The following is a 20,110-nucleotide window of genomic DNA, read 5'->3' on the forward strand; positions in this document are numbered from 1 at the left end:
CCCGCGTGAAAACCTTTTGTGAGCAGCAAAGAAAAGAGAGAGAGATTTTAACAGAAATTTAACAACAGAAAAAAGGGATTGGAGTTTTTTGGGGTAAGAGAGAGAAAAACAGGAAAAATTAAAGCCATTTTCTCTCTCTTCAATTCCCAGTTTTCTCCTTTCCCTTTGAATCTCCCTCTTTTCCACCCAACCAGAAGTTTTGTTGTCTCAGCTGCATTTTATCAAACAATGTCTTTTTCAGAAGATATGGGGACTCTGCCCATCAATTGTACCGCGGTCGCAATCGATAAAGATAAGCATAGTCAGTATGCTGTAAAATGGGCAATTGATCATCTTTTATCTGGGAATCATTTCCTCATTTTGGTCCATGTTAGACAGAGAAATCGTAGGTATCCTTCTCTTTTCTTGTTTTTATTTTTTATTTTTTGGTATGTAATGTAGAATATGATATGATATGCTATATAATGTTTAGGGATTTTTATTGTGATTAACCCATTTTGAAGATTCTAGTTTTGTCCCAAATTATTGAGATATTCTTTGTTTGGGGTTTTATTTGTTTGTCTTATTGAAATGTTGTTTGTTTGCAGCTGATCAATCTATGGCAGGTCTTGAACCTGACCCACAACATATTTTCATCCCTTTTCGTGGATATTGTGCTCGAAAATCGGTAATTTTTCTATAAACTTTGTTGGATCATGAATAAAAGGGGAAAATTGACATGAATAATCCCAACTTTCACCAATCTTCTCAAAATAATTCCAACTTTGAATTATTCTAGAATAACCCCAACTCTAGAGGTACATTCTCAAAATAATCAGAACTATTAACTTTCAAATGGATTAGTGTAGGCAAGAAAAAAAAAAAGAATAGTTTGGCTTTTTTGAGAAGGTTCCCTTATAATTTGTGATTATTTTGGAATAATAAAGTTGGGATTATTTTGAGCAACATTCTTTAGTTATTTCCATTCGGTATCACTGCCAATTTCCAGTTTTTGATTTTTATGATTTTAGAATCATAAAATATAAATAGTATTATAAACTTAAACTTGGTCATAATGATAATCATGTTAATTTTGAAAACTGACAATTAAAAACTAAAAACTACAGTCCCGTTTGGTATTATTGTGGTTTTCTGTTTTTTGGTTTTTTGATTTTCAAAGTCATATGATATACTACCTATAATGAAAAAAAAAAAATTAGTCAAATTTATTGGGAACATGATAATTTTGAAAACTAACAACTGAAAAGTGAAAATCACTTTTTCTAGTTTTCAGTTTTTTTGGATTTTAGTTTTCAAAAAAAACTGAAAAAACTGAAAACAAAAAATGATAACTAATGGGCCCACTTTTTTCGGTTTTCATATTATGGTTTTTGGTTTTAAAAAAAAAAAAACAGAAAACGATAACGAAAAGGCCTGTAATTAGTCAGTTAACCTTATTGTTGATGCACATCTTTGTGGATAGGCAGTTAGGCACCTTGATAGTTGCTTATGGCATTGGACCTTAAAAAAAAAAAACCTCGAAATCAAATGGTGTTTGTGTAGAAGCCATGGTCAATTGGTCATAATTGACATCTTCATGGACAGTATTTGACTATTTGTTGCAGTACAATATGCTTAACCAAAAAAATCCGAGAACTTTTATCAGTTTATATACCTCAATCAAGTAGACACTTCTTTTGCAGTTTTTACTCTATAGTTTATCTCTATACATAATCTTCAAATGCATGCATTGGGGTGGTCAGAGATGGGACTAGTCTATGCGAGGCAGAAGGAAAGAGTATATATGAATTTAATTGCATACTTGCATGTACAAAAGAGAGTCTTGTTAGTTTCTGAAATCTTAATGTCAATATCAAAGCAAATCAAACATTATTTTCACTTGGCAATATTACCATCAGGTTCAATTGAAAGAGGTAGTTCTTGAAGATAATGACATACCTAAGGCTATTCTGGACTATGTTAACAGCAACTTCATCACTAACATTGTTATTGGCGCATGTTCAAGAAACGCTCTTGTGAAGTAAGCTGCATTATCTTGTCTCTTAATAAAGTTGACAAGTATACATAACAAGTTGAATTCCTAAAACTACATTGTTGGTATTAACAGAACCTTTAAAAAGCCTGACGTGCCAAGCTATGTGACAAAATGTGCACCAGAGTTTTGCTCTGTGTATGTGATTGCAAAGTCGAAAGTGCTCAGTGTACGTTCAGCACAGCGTCCTGTTGCAAATACTCCTACTCCTCCTAGGCTTCCATCTTCACTTGGATTAACGCATCAACAATCAGTTGAACATGCATCTATGGACGATTTCAACACAAGGTAAATACTATGTTCTGGTAATATCATGAGCTATATAGAGAAGAAAATCTCTAGTTTTGGGTCACATCCCCTATCTTTCTCTGTTGGTTTTCAAATTATTCTATCTACTAGTCCCCAGACTAGTTAGAGATTAGACTATGTATTTGATGACTATGTATATCCTTAGGGGTTATATCTAACAAAAACCATGAAGTTAATACTCAAACCATGTATCCTATATAAAATTTAACTGATAGTAGAGAGCAAAATCGCAAGGGTAGAAAGAGTCAGGGATCAGAGGCTTCATCATACCTAAGATGTCAATATATGTACAATTACCGTACCATACAAAATTGACAAGAAAGGTTTAATAACTATGATATTCACGTATAAGAGAACTTATACATGAATGAAATATTTACATATACTGATAAACTTCATTTATGTACTGAGATAACTTTTAAGTGAAGGACTTTCTTTCTTCAACCAAAAAGGAGAAAATATCAAAAGTTTCGAATTCACTTTGATTCTGATTAACTTCCTTTCTTTACTGAGATTAGAGCATCTTCTCTCCGAGGATCAATGAACTCCAATGGCACTGAAAGGATTTCTTGGGAAAGAAACAGCGATAGCAGCAGGGCTGGACGAAGGACCCTGATGGGGAGTTCCTGGAAGATTTCGTCATCAATGGATAATATAGATATTGGTGGTGGGACTACCAGCAACCGCAGTTCCTTGTCTGATGATGATAATCATGAGCATTTTTCATTCCGTAATATGATTGATGTGGCAGCCAAGGACTCAGACTTTTCTTTTGTTAGTGGTCCAAGAAGGGATGACACTCAGCAATCAGTAAGTACAAAGTTGAATGTGCAAATTCACCAGTAAAACATATTGTAATTGTATTTTGTATGTTGCAGAATGATCTAGAGGCAGAAATGCGACGCCTGAGGCTTGAGTTGAAGCAAACTATGGATATGTACAGCTCAGCTTGCAAGGAAGCCATCAACGCAAAGCAGAAGGTGATAGTTGGTTTTACAGCCTTGTTTGTAATATTCGTATGGTAAGAAACATGGATTTTAATGTTCTGTTTTCTGGTAAATTGTTCAGGCTAAAGAGCTAAATGACTGGAAGTTGGAAGAACTTCGAAAATATGAGCAAACAAGGTATACTGAAGAGTCAGCTCATGCACTTGTTGAGATGGAGAAGGCCAAGTGCAAAGCTGCAATCGAAGCTGCTGAAGCGGCACAGAAGTTAGCTGAGAAAGAAGCACAGAAAAGGAAGTTTGCAGAATTGAAGGCTAAGCAAGAAGCTGATGAGAAGAATCGAGCACTAACTGCATTGGCGCAGAATGATGTAAGGTACAGGAAATACAGCATAGATGAAATAGAAGTTGCCACTGAAAAATTTTCCCCACAATATAAAATTGGTGAAGGTGGATATGGACCTGTTTATAGAGGTAGACTAGATCATACACCAGTTGCCATCAAAGTATTAAGGCCAGATGCTGCACAAGGAAGGAGACAGTTCCAACAGGAGGTAACTTAATTTCAGGCCTGTTATGCTTATATCTCTACAATACTAAAGCATATGAGAATTCTCTTTTCCGTTCATCAATCATATTAGTACCATAAGGCTAAAACTATATTGATTATTCTTAGATTAAAGGTGTTCTCTCTATTCCCATATGATGACAGGTTGAGGTCCTAAGCTCCATGAGACATCCGCATATGGTTCTTCTCCTAGGGGCGTGCCCCGAGTATGGTTGCTTGGTTTATGAATACATGAACAACGGAAGCTTGGAGGACCGGCTCCTCCGAAAAGGCGGAACCCCCTCTATTTCTTGGCGAGTTCGGTTCAAAATAGCAGCTGAGATTGCTATTGCGCTTACATTTTTGCACCAGGCAAAACCAGAACCCCTGGTGCACCGTGATCTAAAGCCAGCTAATATTCTTTTAGACCGCAATTATGTGAGCAAAATCAGTGACGTTGGTCTTGCAAGATTGGTTCCGCCTTCTGTAGCAAATAGTGTCACACAATATCACATGACTTCTGCTGCAGGAACTTTCTGTTACATTGATCCTGAGTATCAGCAGACAGGGATGTTGACCACCAAATCTGATGTATATTCCTTGGGGATAATGTTGCTTCAGATAATTACTGCAAAGCCTGCAATGGGTTTAAGTCATCATGTTCAAAGGGCCATTGATAATGGAACTTTTTCTGAAATGCTGGACCCTACTGTACATGACTGGCCAGTTGATGAAGCTCTCTCATTTGCAAAAATGGCCTTAAAATGTTGTGAGCTTAGAAAAAGAGACCGTCCAGATATTGGTAGTATTGTGTTGCCAGAACTCTGCAGGCTAAGAGATTTTGGTATGACTGAAGATCCCAACAACTTCTATGCTTATCAGCCTGTAAATCATAAGCCAGTTCCACGCCCACGGTCGACGATAGGCCAGGGTAGCTCACGCCCTTCATCAAGATCACCCCACAGATCACCACATTCAAGCCAGGTAGTTAGCTTGTACCAATCATTATTCATCTTCTTCTACTACAATTTCCCAATTTGCATATTTCTGTGTAGAGATGGAGTAGTGGTGCATGGTAAAAAATCTTTAGGCCATTGAAATATTCACTTTTGAGTTTAATGCCATCAATTTCTGCTAGTAGAATCATGATTAGTTAAAAGCCTCATTCTGAGGCAATTTCAGCTGATAGGTCCTGCTGCACAAAAGGCAACTTTTTCTAAACCCTCTGCTGAATTTCTAATCTATTGGAACTCTTTGCCTTTTAGCTGTCTGTATATAAGACAGGTTGAATAGACATGTTGTGTTAAATTAAATTCAGTAGTGTGTTATGTAAGGATTCATTTGGTAATCTTGCTTGAAGTTAAGTACTCCCTCCGTTTCCCAAAGCTTTTACCTTTTTGCTTTTATCAATGTCAAAGCTCACCAACTTTGACCATATTTTTTTCTAATGTATCACACAAAAGAATAACACAGAGAGATCTTGTTAGATACGTTTCAATGTGAAACGTGCAAGATAACGGTTTTCTTTATTAATGTTTAATTAAAGATATCGATGGTGTGCTTTTTTAGAGACCATATAAAGTACGGGTGAAGTTTTCGAGTAAGAGAGTTATCTTAATAAATGAAGTTACTTGGCATTGTGGTATTAACATGCCTTTTGTTTCATGTTGACGACCAGGGTTCAACAAGAACGAGTCCTTGGACACCACCACAAAGTTGAGATCAAGGACGCAGAACTTCTATAGTAAGCTCATAGAAAAAGGTCTTTTGTCAGCTTGGTTTTGCACTGGTGAAAATTATTGCATCACCTATCTTGACAAGCTGAACATTGATACAAGTTATCATGTTTCATGTGAAGAATTAGATCGTGTAAATCGAATTAATTATAGCTTCATGTATATGGGGTTCTCTTTTTTGTAACATATCATAATTTTATGAAGGAAAATGAATAAATTTTTGTTCATTTTCTGCATAAAATCCTGCTGATCTTTGCTTCATTCTTTCCTAAATATGCTTCAAATCCTTTTATGCTGTAGTAATATAATTGGTAGTTCTATTCTAGGATCCTTTACGACTGATTAGCAGACAAAAGGACCCAAAATGCTGCATTAAAATAGGGTGTTATGGTCTGGATCCTTGGGATTTTCAATTCTGTGCAGCAAGAAAAGTATAACTAAAGCCAGAAGAAAGCATAAAGTAGAAGGTTAAGACTTAGGCAACATAGTGAGGAACGAATACCCATAATATGAATGTCCACTTTTATTCGGAGACGAACAAGATTACCACTTTTGGCACTTTAAGCCATACACATAGTTTTGGGAGATTGCATAAAACACCATCAACATTTTTTAGTTGAAAATGCATGGATTGCACAAAGCTGGGCTACATTTTTTTAAAATTTGTGATAATATGGTAGTGCATCTATGTTATCGAGAATCGAGACTCATATCAGACGTTGGTACATATCTAAGCATTCGACTCGACTATTTATGAGAATTTTTCATGATTTTGGCCTGAAGTATCGAAGTGTATATCTATGTTGGATTATTGTCAAGGATTTGACACGGATACTTAAGGTAAAATGAAGAGTCCGAGTAACAAGAGTCCGAGTAACATAACCGCTATTACTTATTACCTTGTTATTTTATGAGACCTAAGCTAACTAGTAAAGACTTTTAATAGTTTCTACTTAAATTGCAGCTCAAATCTATCTGCATAAAATGTCTAGAAATTGAAGTATGAGTAGTGCCTATATTTTCCCTAACATATTCCTTAATTCAGGGTCTCATACACTTGAAAAGCTAAAAGTTGAGACAAATATACCTTACCTTTCTTCCAAGAAGCATCTAAAAACACAAGCTTTATCAAGCACCACTCACACGCTTGTATCACACCAAAATCATTTATTTCACTCCTCTTAAACTCTCTTCCTCTTTCACAACATCATTGTAACACTTGCAGAATCCTCTTTCCTAATTAACATCACTCCTCTTTCCTACAATTTACTGTCATAGAAACATATGCAGCACCAAACATGAAGCTCATAAAATGTCTACATCATCACCATTTTATGCAAATAAAAACATTAGCCATACTATTGGCAATAACATTTGTTACAAAAGTCTCATGTCAGGATCAAAATACACTACAACTGCCAGTGCCATCACCTGCTGATGCTGTGGCAGGGCAACTCTGCATAAGTGAGTGTGGCACTTGCCCTGTCATTTGCTCATCATCACCACCACCATCACCCTCAACTGACCTCACACCATTACCTCCACCGTCATCGAAGTCACCACCACAGGCACCACCGTCTCTGCCACCGGAAACCATCCAACCGCTACAACCGCCACCAACAAAACTTCCACCACTGCTGCCAATACCACCACCACCTGGAGGCAACATGCCGCCACCGTCTCCCAAGGTGTCGCACCCACCACCACCACCACCATCACCACCGTCCTCGTCCTCTGGTGGATCACCAAAGAGCAGTAGTGGGGGTAGTTCTAGTCATTCTCCTCCTAGTACTAGTAGTCCACCAGTTTCATTTCCTTTGGTGATAAATCCAGCTGGTCCTTCCCCTCCTTATCCATACTACTACTTCTATGAGTCCAGTGCTGCATTTTCATCACTTTCTTTGACAGTTTACTTTTCTATTATTGTAATCTTTGCCTTTAATGTGCATGTCTTTACTTTCTATGATGACTTCATATGATTGGGAAAGTTGATCATCAAGAGAATATAGTTTTGCATTATATTTTTCACTTTTTTTTTCACTCTCTTCCTCATTTTGTACTACAACTAGTTTTTAGGCCCAGGCTATATCCCGAGTACTTATCCTTTTCATCTATTAATAATTTAATTTTAAAGTAATTACACCATATATCACTTGGTGTAGCTGTAAATGTATCTTAATATTATTAATAGGTTCCAAAAAATATGACGACCAATCTACTGTTGGTTCATTGCACACGCGATAAAATTCTAGTGCAAGAGGAAAGGTTCTACATGGCACATAAAAGCACACCTGAAATAAATTTTACACACAATCAAGAAATTTGTGCTATGATTAACAGTTTCACTGATCTTCTTTATGGGAGTTGACCTCTGATCTTTACGTATATTCCATCTCCTAATTCGTATTCTCAAACAACAACAATAAGATTTGATTAGCATCAAGAATAATTTCAAAAACTACCCCATTAGTTATGAAGTAGAGAACTCTCACATTCACGGTGAATTTCGAAAAGGGAGATGGAGCAAGGGGATGACTGCCAAAAAGAAATCAAATAAGAAAAATAAACATTATGGCTGAAAGTAGAAATTTATTGCAACATTACTAATTACAACACATATCTATACTGTTAAGTTTGTGCCTTGAAAAATTCGTCATGTGCTGTTTCTCGAGGCCCGCCCGATCGGATCAGGTGGACGTCGCTAACACGGTCGGGTGAACGCCGCCAGATCGGGCTCGAGACATTAGTATTTTGGGAAAAATCAACCGCCCGATTGGGTGGCCTGCCGGCACGCGATTTTCGATTTTTCGTTTTTTAAGTTATCTTTTAGGGTTTTGTACGGGGTTCCTTATGTTATAAAAGGGTTGCCTGATGTTCATTATTTACACACAACTTTAGAAATGCTTTTAGCCTCTGGTAAATATAGGACTCCTTGTATTATTCTCTCTGGTTTTTTCCATTATAGTGAAAAAGCTCTGATCCTCCATCTGTGGACGTAGGTCAAATTTGACTGAACCACGTAAATCCTTGTGTTCTTTCTTTGTTCATCTTTATTGTTTTCTCACTTTTATTATTCCATTGATTTTGTTCCGCATTAAATCAAACTACAATACCTTGTTTTCTAACATATAATTTTGTGAAAATATGAATCACTATAAGATGTTAGATGAGATGGTGAGTCGTTGGAAATCATTACATGATACTAGTAGAATAAATGCTTATTATTGCGGTCATTAAATGGCCTATTGCGGCGGTTTTGGCCGCACAACAATTAAGGGGGAAGCAATAGGTAATTTATATATTGTTGCGGTTTAAACCGCAATAATATTTGAACATATTGCTGCGATCTCTAGGTAAAATCGCAGCAGTATATATTTCTTATATCAGATTCATAAAGTATATTGCTGCGGTTTCTAGAGAAAACCGCAGCAATATGCAGTATTTAATAATAAAAAATAGGCATATTGCTGCGGTTTCTAGCCAAAATCGCAGCAATATGTACAGGTGTAAGCAAAAAAAAAAAATTTTTTTTGCATTTTGCCATTAAATTCGAAAGATAAAAAAATAGAAAAATAGCAAAAAATCAGAAACTTGCAACAACAAAACGATACAGAAAATGAAACGAAACTAATGAAGAAAAAAAATCAAAAAGAAAACTGAACAAAGAGAAAAACGAGATATAGAAAATGAAATGAAACTGACAAAGAAAAAAACAACAATAAGAAAAAGAAAACTGAACAAAGAAAAGAATAAAAAATTACATTACCGTGAACAAAAAATCTAAAATAAGAAAATTACATTACAGTGAACAAAAATTAACAAAGAAAATAAGAAAAATGAACAAAAAAAAAATTCTGAGATACATTACTGATTTACAGTGAACAAAAAATCTGCAATAATAAAAACAAAAATAAAAATCTGCAATGAAAAATCTGCCCTAAAAAATCCTTGCGAGTTCTCAGCTGCGGTCGACAAAGGCCGGCGAGTTCACGAGCCACCATCGACGAGGTCGAGGCCTTGGGCGTCACGAGCCACCCTCGACGAGGGTCGAGGCCTTGCGTGTCACGAGCACCATCGACGAGGGTCGAGGCTTTGTGCATCACGAGCCACGAGCGATGAGCGACATGCGACGAAGGCCGGCGAGTCACGAGCCACGAGCGATGAAGAGCGGCGAGCCATAGAGGACGGAGAGCCACAAGCCATGGAGGACGGCGAGCGACAACCATGAAGAACATTGAAGAAGAGAGAGGATAGTGAGGAGAGAGAGGGGAGAGGACGGTTAATGAGAGAGAAATGTGGAGAGGACAGTTAATGGGGACGATGAAGAACACCGAAGAGGAGAGAGAGGAGAGTGAAACGGCTAATGAAACTCTGAGTTCTAGAGAGGAACCAAACCTTAGTTGGGCCACTCTTTCTTTTTTATACTTAAAATCGCATATTGCTGATTTTTTTCTAAAAACCGCAGCAATAGGTTAATATTTTATATATATTTATTATATTTATATTTTTAACTTGGTTTAATATTTTTTATATTATTTTAATATATTGCTGCGGTTTTTTCGAGAAACCGCAGCAATATGTTTGGTCAAATAGTAAAAAAAACTTCAAAAAATTTCCGTTGAAACCATGTTGCTGCGCTTTTCGGCCGATACCGCAGCAATATGGTTATTTTATATTTTTCTTTTCTTTTTAGGTGATATATTGCTGCGTATGGGTAAAACCGCAGCAATAAGCAATTATTCTACTAGTGTGAGGTCAAAGGTTCGAGCCCAAACTTTAGCATATATATATTTTAAAATAATGATCACCTAATTTATTGTTGATTTATAGACACGTGGCAAAATTCTAGTGGCGAGAGGAGGGTACCAGGTGGCGCATAGACGATTATATTATCTACACCTTTTAATATATTTGTATAGATATAATATTTCATTTTTTAACATCGTAAACTTGTAGTTGGTTTTTTTAGCACATATATAAGATCATTTATAATGTTTGAGAGATTTTAGCACTATTTTTCACTTTGTTTGCTGGATAAGTATTTCTTTTCCACAAAATATGTTTTTTTAAATTATATTTATCGACAATTTGTTGTGTAATGAATATTTGCTGTCCACATTTAGTTATCACATTACATCGACTTCTTTTGATCAAGAATGTGACATGATGTCTCATTGGATTCGAAATAATATAGTTGTGCAAATTTTGTCCTCTTCCCATTACTTAATTTAAGTAGTATTATATTAGGAATTCAATCATATATAAGCCATGAAGTTGTGTCCATCACTTAATTTAAGCAATACTCATACAAGGAATTCAAACATAAACCATTATAATTTTAGAAAGTTGCATCATTTCTATTATCTTTCCATCACTTTATTCAAGAGAATCTATCTCTATTATATAAGGGAAGGGGAGCAATGGTGTCCTCTTTTGAAACGCCTATTTTGCCCCCCTTCTCTTTCTAAATTACGGTAGGAATGTCAAAATCAAAATACCGAAAATAAATTTACAACACTCACTCACAAATCTCTTAAAAGAATAAACTTTACAAATCACCTATACAATTGAGAAAATCACGTTATAAAAATTACGCAAATCACTCAAATAATCAGGAAACTTTATTAAAACTTAAAATTAATGTACAAACTAAAACTAATAACTTAGAACGTCAATACATACAAAAACATTTACAAAAATTTACTTACAAATCACTATTCTCAAGAACCATTCACAATTAATGGTGGGTCATGATAAAAAAAATAGAGGTGTATTTGTAGTGAAATCAGAATTTAGAAATTAGACAAGGGAAAAACATTATTTACTTTTTTATAGTGTTTCCAATAGATAATGAAACTTTTACATATATTGGACGTATTTTTTTTCTATTATATAATTGCGATAAATTATCGAGGTAAAAAGGTTTATATAAAATATCATTCAAGAATTAAAGTACAACATATCTCTATTATATAAGGGAAGGGGGGAACTATGGTGTCCCCGAATGAAGAGACTATCTTACCCCCTTCCCATTCTAAATTACAAATTCACTTACAAATCAAAGGAGGCTTCAAACAAAAATATCAAAAATATAATTATAATAATCACTCACAAGTCAACTAAAATAATAAAATTGCATAATTTACGTTATGCAGATCACTAAAATGAGGAAACTTTACAAAAACTTAAAAATTTACTTACAAACTACAACCTATGAAAAAATTGACTTGAAATCAAAGTGTCTACTTTCTTTACAATTTATAAAGTACTGTACTTAATTCAAAAATCAACTAAAAAAATATAATATTAGAAATCATAAATAAATTCAAAAACTTTTCTATTTTATTCATAGAATTTAACTTTGAAAAGTAAAAAAAAAAGAATGGTGAGAAACTTAAGTGACATAAACTAAACCAATCAAATTTTTGCAACTAAAAACATTTATACTTCATATGTCTAATGTTCAAATTTTGGCTCTTATGTCGAAAAAAATTGAGTTTTTGTTCGAAAAAAATTCAAGCACGCATCGCGTGCAAAAAATTCTAGTACAAATATATTAAAAGACGTGCGTGACAATGTATATATACGTCACGTGGCACCTCTGTTACTTCAATAGAGTTGTCCAATGTGTACATAAATCATGTCAATTAACAAAAGTAAAATTACCTTGCAACAAGATTTGAACCCATGACATATTGCTATTATACATGACACAATTACCATCTCAATCAACTTTTAATCATGCTTTAAGTGTCCACATTATTATTATATTTGTACCTTTTAAATGTTAGGTTTTCCTTAATATATTTTAATGGGAATGGAAAAAAATATACATCAAGTTCGGAAAAAAAATACCAACCCAGGGCAACGCCCGGGCCCAAATACTAGTATCATATTAAAAAGTGTCGAAGTTTGGTTAGTACTTTTTTTTTGTTCACCGGGGCTTACCTTAGAGTCCGGATCCTCTAGAGTTTTTGTGAAACTCTACGAGGTAGAGTTGTATCTGAGCCATACATTTTTAAATCAAGGACTCATATTGGTGGAAGGAAAAGATTTAGAGGTGGATTTTGATAAAAGATAAAATAGGGGGGATTTTGGAAAGAAAATATATGAGCCATTGATTTTTTACCCAATGGTTGATATTGCTCAAACTCTACCTTGTAGAGTTATTTTACAACTCTAGATGATCCAAACACCTTACTAATACTATTAAATACTCCCTCTGTTTTTTTTATCATTCCTACTTTGACTTTGCACGTTTGTCAATGCACGTTTTAAAACTTAAATATCTTTCATTATATATTAGTAAAAATTATAACCGTTGAATATTAATAAAGTACTAATTGAGACGAATCAAAAAAGACCCCACATGACTATGTTTTTTCTTATAAATTGGGAGCATTTGAGAAGATTCTCTCTATGCATGAATAGTGTCAAGATTCTAAGTGAGAAAGATAAAAAAAAAAAACAGAGATACTCCCTCAGTCCCATTTTATAGTTCCCATATTTTATTATGGATGTCTTAAAATATTCTTTTCGTTTCCCTTGTTTCTATTTTATAACATCACTTTTTACTCTTTCTCTCCTTCTTTTTCACATGGGTTTTGACACTATCATTTGATGCTCCCTCAATCTTATTGGTTGGGTATAACAAAGAACATGTTTTATAGGGAAAAAGTAGCTATATATTTAAGGACAAATTGCTCATCAAAACATAGGGAGCCATCTCCGCCGGATAGCGGTTCTCCCAAATTTATTCAATCCCAAAAGGGATGAGTTTAGTTAAATGATGAGGTCATAGTTTTCGTCACACTTGACATGCGACCACATAATAGAAGTAAAACAAACACAAGAAGATAAAATGTCATGGAGAATTGACAGGCTAAAGTCGTATCACCTTATCAAAAGTAATCCTAAAGTCCTCTAACAAATAGTAGTCAGGGAAGTAGGGTCGAATCCACAGAGAAACAGTGTTCTTTTCCTAATTGTCAGTCAAATCTAGAGTATAGAAACGAGTGTTTGTGAATAATTATACTAAACTAGACTATAACTATATCAAGAATTATCAATAATAAGAAGTCTAGGGCATAGGTTCACCAATGATCAATAGTTCGGGATAAAACACAAAAGTAACAATTAATAATGCAGTTAAATAGGTTGATTCGCTCTCTCAAGTGTAAATCAACCATAGAACGGTATTAATAGGCTCTCACAATTTATTAATATCAACTCTACCTATTGAAACTAGCCCTAATATCAAGTTTATACCTCTCGGCGCATAACCTAATATTGTAATACTATAACAATCAAATCTGGCCAAATTGGATTGAATAGACATAAAAACATTCAATAGGAATCAACATACATCAATAAAAATCAATACTTTATAACCATCCCTTCCTAATTGATCATGGATCCCCTTAAACCCTAGAAATAGACTACTCGATCAATCATAATTGGGGAAGACATATTCATAATTATAAGCAAACATGAATTAATAATAAAGGATTGAATAGGAATAAAAAAAAGAAAAGAAATAATACCAATTGTGGAACCAATGTTGCAAAAATCAAAGCTTCTATTGAAAATTCAATGTAATTGGGGAAAAAACAAAACTAGGGTTCTTCACCAATTGAGAGAAAAAGAGTTCTAATCTCCAATGAATTAATGATGGAAAAAAACAAAATAGAAAATAAGATAGGAAATAATAATATTCCCTTGAGTCTTTATACCTTTCTATTTCCTAAAACAACTAGAAAAACAGAGTCTAATTCGTCAAAAGATAAAGCCCTATTCGACTAGGAAACACGGAATAACCCGCGGGCGCGGGTTTTCATCCTGCAAAACAGCGTCAACTTGTAAAGACCATATCTCGCAAACTAGAAGTCGTATCGGGGTGTGCGATACACTGTTGGAAAGCTCTTCAAGTCTAGTTTCCAACCCCACTGGAATCACTAAATTCTGATCTCTGGATAATGAGTTATGATCAAAAGAGTGCACATGACTCAATTTCCATACTTCTTTTAATATGTTTCCGCTATGTTTGGGTTGCAATCTGACTCGAAGATGCCCTTTGGACTTCTCATTTGACTTAGCTCCTTCCTAGATGCTTCTCATGCTTAAGCTTGTCCAATAATACTCCAATTCTGTTCTCAATACCTGAAAACTATCAAAAATACTGAAAACACACACAAGAGTGATATCTTCTCAACTTAAGTAACTATATGCAATTATTGGCTAAGAATGCAACTAAATGATCCTAAAATGCAACCTAAATGCATCATGAAATACCTATATTAATATGACTCATCAAGAATATATCTAGATCCGAAAGGAAAATAACATGCTTGTAGAGTCGAGTAATCACAACTTAACAATCCGATTCTAAAACGACTTCTTGCAAACCATATCTCTTTCCCAACTTCACCACTAATTCAACAGTCTTAGCTTCTGCAATAAAACGACTTCTTGCAAACCATATCTCTTTCCCAACTTTACCACTAATTCAACCGCCTTAGCTTCTGCAATTTCAGGGCCCAGTAGGCTCTTACTCCACGCGTCGCAGCAAACAACACACTTTCCCTCCGACTGATGAGTTATGACACTTAGACCCACCCATCTTTCAATCCCCAAACATGCATCCACATTAAGCTTAGTGATATACCTGCAGGGGGGGCTATCCGTTGCCTGGGGATGCTCACGTTGTGAATCATCGAAGCATGATAAATCTTACCATCATACTTGCCATTTTCATCCACCGAGTGACACGCTTTAAAAACAGATGATGAGGAGTGATTTTGCTGTTGAAAATATTCTTTCCCCCCCAAATACATGTTCACCAGAATGAGGAGTGATTTTGCTGTTGAAAATATTCTTTCCCCCAAACGAATGATGGCGCACCTTTTGCTCTCTACTTGCTTTTCAGATCACGCCAACTAACTAACATGCACACTTAGACAAAGAAGACCCTGTTACACATTGCGCTACAACCACGGTTAATCAAAACATCTACAAAATGCCGACAGTCAAAAATCGCATGACCAGGCATCTTAGTCTCGCCACAACCCCATGGGCCCGAGTCATCATCTATCATGTCCCCATGTTAAGAAGGCTTTGAACATGAAGAGAATTGGTGCATAGGCACCATAGAAAATGCCTCACTTTTGGGCTAACAAACTCTAAATCCAAGGCAACTTGGATTCAATATGGTGATAAAAACACTGAGTTGTTTCATCAAAGCATCAGACAAAGGAGGCTTCAAAATCAAGTGTATTGTATCCACAATGAAGCTGGTGAATGGAAGGACACCCCTGATTCAGTTACACAAGCTTTTCTAACATATTATGAAAAGCTACTGGGTACTACGGAAGCTAGAAGGAAGAAAGTGTTGCAACAATTGGTGCAAGAAGGACCTCTCATAACAGACACACACAGGAGCATTCTTTCAGCACCTTATACAGTAGAGGAAGTAAAGCAAGCATTATTCTCAATACCTGGTACAAATCTCCATATACTGATGGTTTTGGATCCTTTTTCTATAGAGATGTTTGGCAGATTATAAATAATGATGTTATACATGCTGTTAGATGTATTGCAAAGTGGTAGAGTATTAAAAGAATTGAATACCATAGCCATCACCTTGATACCTAAAACAAAATGTCCATCTAATGTGACTGAATTTAGACATATCTCTTGTTGTAATACCTTGTATAAATGTGTTACTAAGGTGTTGTGTGCAAGATTAAGACAGGTACTACCTGATCTTATTATTGAAAACCAGGGAGGTTTTGTGCAAGGGAGGCAAACAGTGCATAATACTAGCTTTTTAACGTGATGCGTGTGATGATATTTTCAGGCCTAATTATTACTATGTAGTAAACAAAAAGAAAATGCAAGTTAGTATTTTACGGTCACCTCCAATTTGTGAATAAGATTCTTTGAAATACAAGCAAATAGTACACCTTCTACATTATGTTCTTTCTTTTGCAGTCATCAACTCTTTGCATTTAAGTAGCATTACAGTATTACTCCCATAGTTAAACTTATCTCTATTGAACAAAAAAAAAAAAATTTGAGTCCATATTATCTGTTATGTTGAATTTCCAATGCGATAATATTATAATCTGGCTAATATATACTTTGATCTATACTTGTACTTGAAACCCATATTATAATTTGGCTAATTTATACTTTGATCCACACTTGTATTTGAAACCCAAAATTTTGAGTGACGTGTTGTAGCCTGTAGGCACATCCTTCTAGAATTTTAACAAAAAAAATTTCACTACCTTTTCCACTACTTGGCAACATCAGTATAATTCTACTACTTTTGCTATACATTTTCTCTCTCCTCTCACTACAAATCTATGAACCATATTTTCAAGGAACCTAGTTCATCAAACTATACACTATACAATAAGAAAATCAGCCTTTTCAAGTATTAAGCAAAGCAGTAGATCTAATTCATCAAAAATCCATCAGCCGTATCAATCACTTTTGAAGGAAGCAAACCAACTTCAGTTTTTTTCTTAGGTCGATTTTCTAACAAAGAAAGGTAATTTATAAATCAACTTCAGTTTTTTCTTGGGTCAATTTTCTATCATCCCAAAATTTAATCCGAAAAATATGAATCAATTTCAGTTTTTTTCCCCTACCTAACATCTAAATTATGATTTACAAACTTATATTTAAAATTTTCATCAGTCTCATTTAAAATTATATTTGAGATAAAATTGTAAATTTTCATACACAATTTGATATTGGATTTTTTTTTTAAAAAACAAAAATCGTTTCTTTTATCTTGTTTTCTGATTTAACATGAAAATGAATTAAATTTAAATTGTATAAAAAACCCTTTTTTCCATTTCAAAATTTTACAGTTGTCTTGGTGCTTAATTTCACTATTTGTTTTCGTAAAATAATGTAATTTTTTTTTCTGAAAATGGTTTTAGCAAATTAATTTAATTTTTTTTTTTGAAAATTGATTTTTGCATAAATCGTTCGCGAAAACTTTGATTTTGGTTTTTTTTTTTCAAAATTTATTTGTGAAAATGGTTTTTTTGCAAAAGTTATGAGCAGAATTTTTAATATTGGAATATTAAAAAAAAAAAACCAAATTTGTTACTTTTATCTTGTTCTCTCATTTCATGTGAAAATAAAGGGTTAAATTTAAGTCCTTTTTAACTAATTGCTATCATCTCCCTTTTTTCTGTTAGTCGCTACATAACAATTGCTATTGTTTTTTCAAGTAATTTGAAATAACTTGGAAGATTAAAAGAATTATGTACCTTTTTGGAAGTTTGCAAATCGCTGATGGACAAATGTGTGATATCCCCGTCGAAATTTTATATTTTTTTACAGATTTTTATGCATAGTGTGTATAGGTAAAGAATAATTTGTAAGTGAAATTTGTGAGTTCTTGAGAACAATGATTTGTAAGTGAATTTTGTGAATGTTTTTTTTTATGTATTTACGCCCTACTATATTAGTTTTGGTTTGTAAGTTAATTTTTAGTTTTTTTGTAAAGTTTAGTGATTTGCGGGATTTCTTGAACGTGATTTAGAAAGGGATTTGTAAAGTTTTCTAACATAAGTGATTTGGGAGTGATGTTGAAATTTAATTTCCGATGGCTTTGTTTGAATCCCCATTTTGATATTGATATTATTTTTGTAATTTAGTAAGGAAAAGGGGGGCGAAATAGTCAGTTCAAAAGAGGACACCATAGGTCCCCCCTTCCCTTATGTAATAGAGATCATGGTCATTCAAGATATGGTGAAGCACTATGGAAGAAGGAAGGTAAAGCCTAGCTGCATGCTCAAGATAGACTTGCAAAAAGCATGTGATACTGTCGACTGGGAATTCTTACAAGAGATGCTCACAGCCCTCCAGTTCCCTCAACACTTCATAAACCTGGTGATGCAATGTGTGACTACACCAATGTTCTCTCTTATGATTAATGGGACAATGCAAGGATTTTTTAAGTCTTCAAGGGGTTTGAGGAAAGGAGATCCTTTATCTCCTCTTTTATTTGTGATATGTATGGAATATCTTTCAAGAATATTGAAGAAGCTAGGTGAATTGGAGCAATTTGCTTTCCACCCTAGATGTAGAGAAGTCAAGTTGAATCACACGTGTTTTGTTGATGACTTGATTTTGTGTTGCAAAGGTGAATTCCCTTCCATATAGTTACTGCTTCGAGCATTCAAGCTATTTTCAAATTCATCTGGCCCCAAAGTTAACATTCAAAAATCAACCTTCTATACTTGTGGAATGGAAGCTCCTGAGATTCAAAGAGTGGTTGATGCTTCAGGATTTTCTCATCAACACTTACCTTTCAAATACCTGGGGGTTCCCGTATGTGCCAAGAGAGTCTCCAATGCACAATGTGAAGCATTGATTGACAAAACGACTGTGAAAATAAGAATATGGAGCTCTAGGAACCTATCTTATATAACTAGATCACTTTTGCTCAACACAGTACTACTTAGCATCCACACATACCGGGCACAGGTTTTTATATTACCCAGGAAAGTTCTGCAAACCATCAATACACTTTGTAGAGCTTTTTTATGGAATGGACAAACTTATAGTCAGAAACCAAGTAACATAGATTGGGAGAAGTTGTGCCTACAAAAGTCAGAAGGAGGGCTAGGCTTCAGAAATATACTTGCGTGGAACATAGCAATTATTGGCAAGTATATTTGGGCTATAGCTACCAAACAAGATAGTGTTTGGCCTGAGGGGTGCAGATTGGTGGAATTATCTAGGGGTGTTCGTGGTTTGGGTTGGTGCGGTTTGGGATGTAACCCAACCCAAACCGCAAATATACGGTTTGAAAATTTTCCAACCCAAACCGCACCGCAATTTTCCCTAAACCAACCCAAACCAAACCGCGCAAAACGGTTTGGTGCGGTTTGGGTTGCGGTTTAACCATTTTTTTCTCCGCGACATTACTTTTGTAATCTAAGATATAAAAAAATTGTTAATAAGAGTCCAAATAGATATGAAGTTGAATTCATAATTAAACATATATAATGATTTATCAAAAGTGTTAAAGTTTTTTACCTCAAACTTCTTTTTTCAATTTTATACTTGTATGTCACCTTCATAAGTGTATTTAATTTTTTTTTTTTTTAAATATGTAAAATTGCGGTTTGCGGTGCGGTTTTGGTTTACGAAAATTAAAACCCAACCCAAACCGCAAACCGCGGTTTGCTTGAAATCATGTCCCAAACCGCAATTTTAAAACCGCAAACCAACCCAAACCGCGAAAAAACGGTTTGGGTTGCGGTTTGGTGCGGTCCAGACCGCACTTTGAACAGCCCTAGAATTATCAACCTAAATCAGGTGCCAGCTGGTATTGGAGGAAGATTGCAACTGAACTAAACTGAACTGAACTGAAATTAAGCTGGGGAGAACAGGCCCTACATCATATTTTCAATTCAGTTTAGTTCAGCTCCAATCAGTTCATTTCAGTTCAACTCCAATCAGTTCAGTTCAGCTCCATTCTTTTAGAACCATTTTGTTAAATATTATTATGTTGG

General features: G+C 34.8%; 2 protein-coding genes across 2 annotated transcripts; both read left to right on the top strand.

The window, feature by feature from the left end:
* Positions 1-54: 54 nt before the first annotated feature.
* Positions 55-5,587, top strand: LOC104886603 (U-box domain-containing protein 51). The gene is given in 9 exon segments (XM_057392992.1): positions 55-385; positions 531-667; positions 1,899-2,020; positions 2,108-2,320; positions 2,860-3,151; positions 3,220-3,321; positions 3,410-3,838; positions 3,997-4,815; positions 5,510-5,587. Coding segments are annotated over 9 exon segments (2,349 nt in total). The 5' UTR covers positions 55-228.
* A 1,010-nt stretch (positions 5,588-6,597) lies between these two features.
* Positions 6,598-7,595, top strand: LOC104886604 (vegetative cell wall protein gp1). The gene has a single exon (XM_010671066.3). It carries the CDS (start codon positions 6,866-6,868, stop codon positions 7,544-7,546), a length of 681 nt encoding a protein of 226 aa, XP_010669368.1. The 5' UTR covers positions 6,598-6,865; the 3' UTR covers positions 7,547-7,595.
* The last annotated feature ends 12,515 nt before the right edge of the window (positions 7,596-20,110 follow it).

This window comes from Beta vulgaris, chromosome 2, assembly GCF_026745355.1.
Source record: "Beta vulgaris subsp. vulgaris cultivar EL10 chromosome 2, EL10.2, whole genome shotgun sequence".
NCBI classification, from domain to species: Eukaryota; Viridiplantae; Streptophyta; class Magnoliopsida; order Caryophyllales; family Amaranthaceae; genus Beta; species Beta vulgaris.

What these genes read in the sequence shown, in the direction of transcription:
- LOC104886604 (XM_010671066.3), top strand. Translation starts at nt 6,866, where the DNA reads ATGAAGCTCATAAAATGTCTACATCATCACCATTTTATGCAAATAAAA.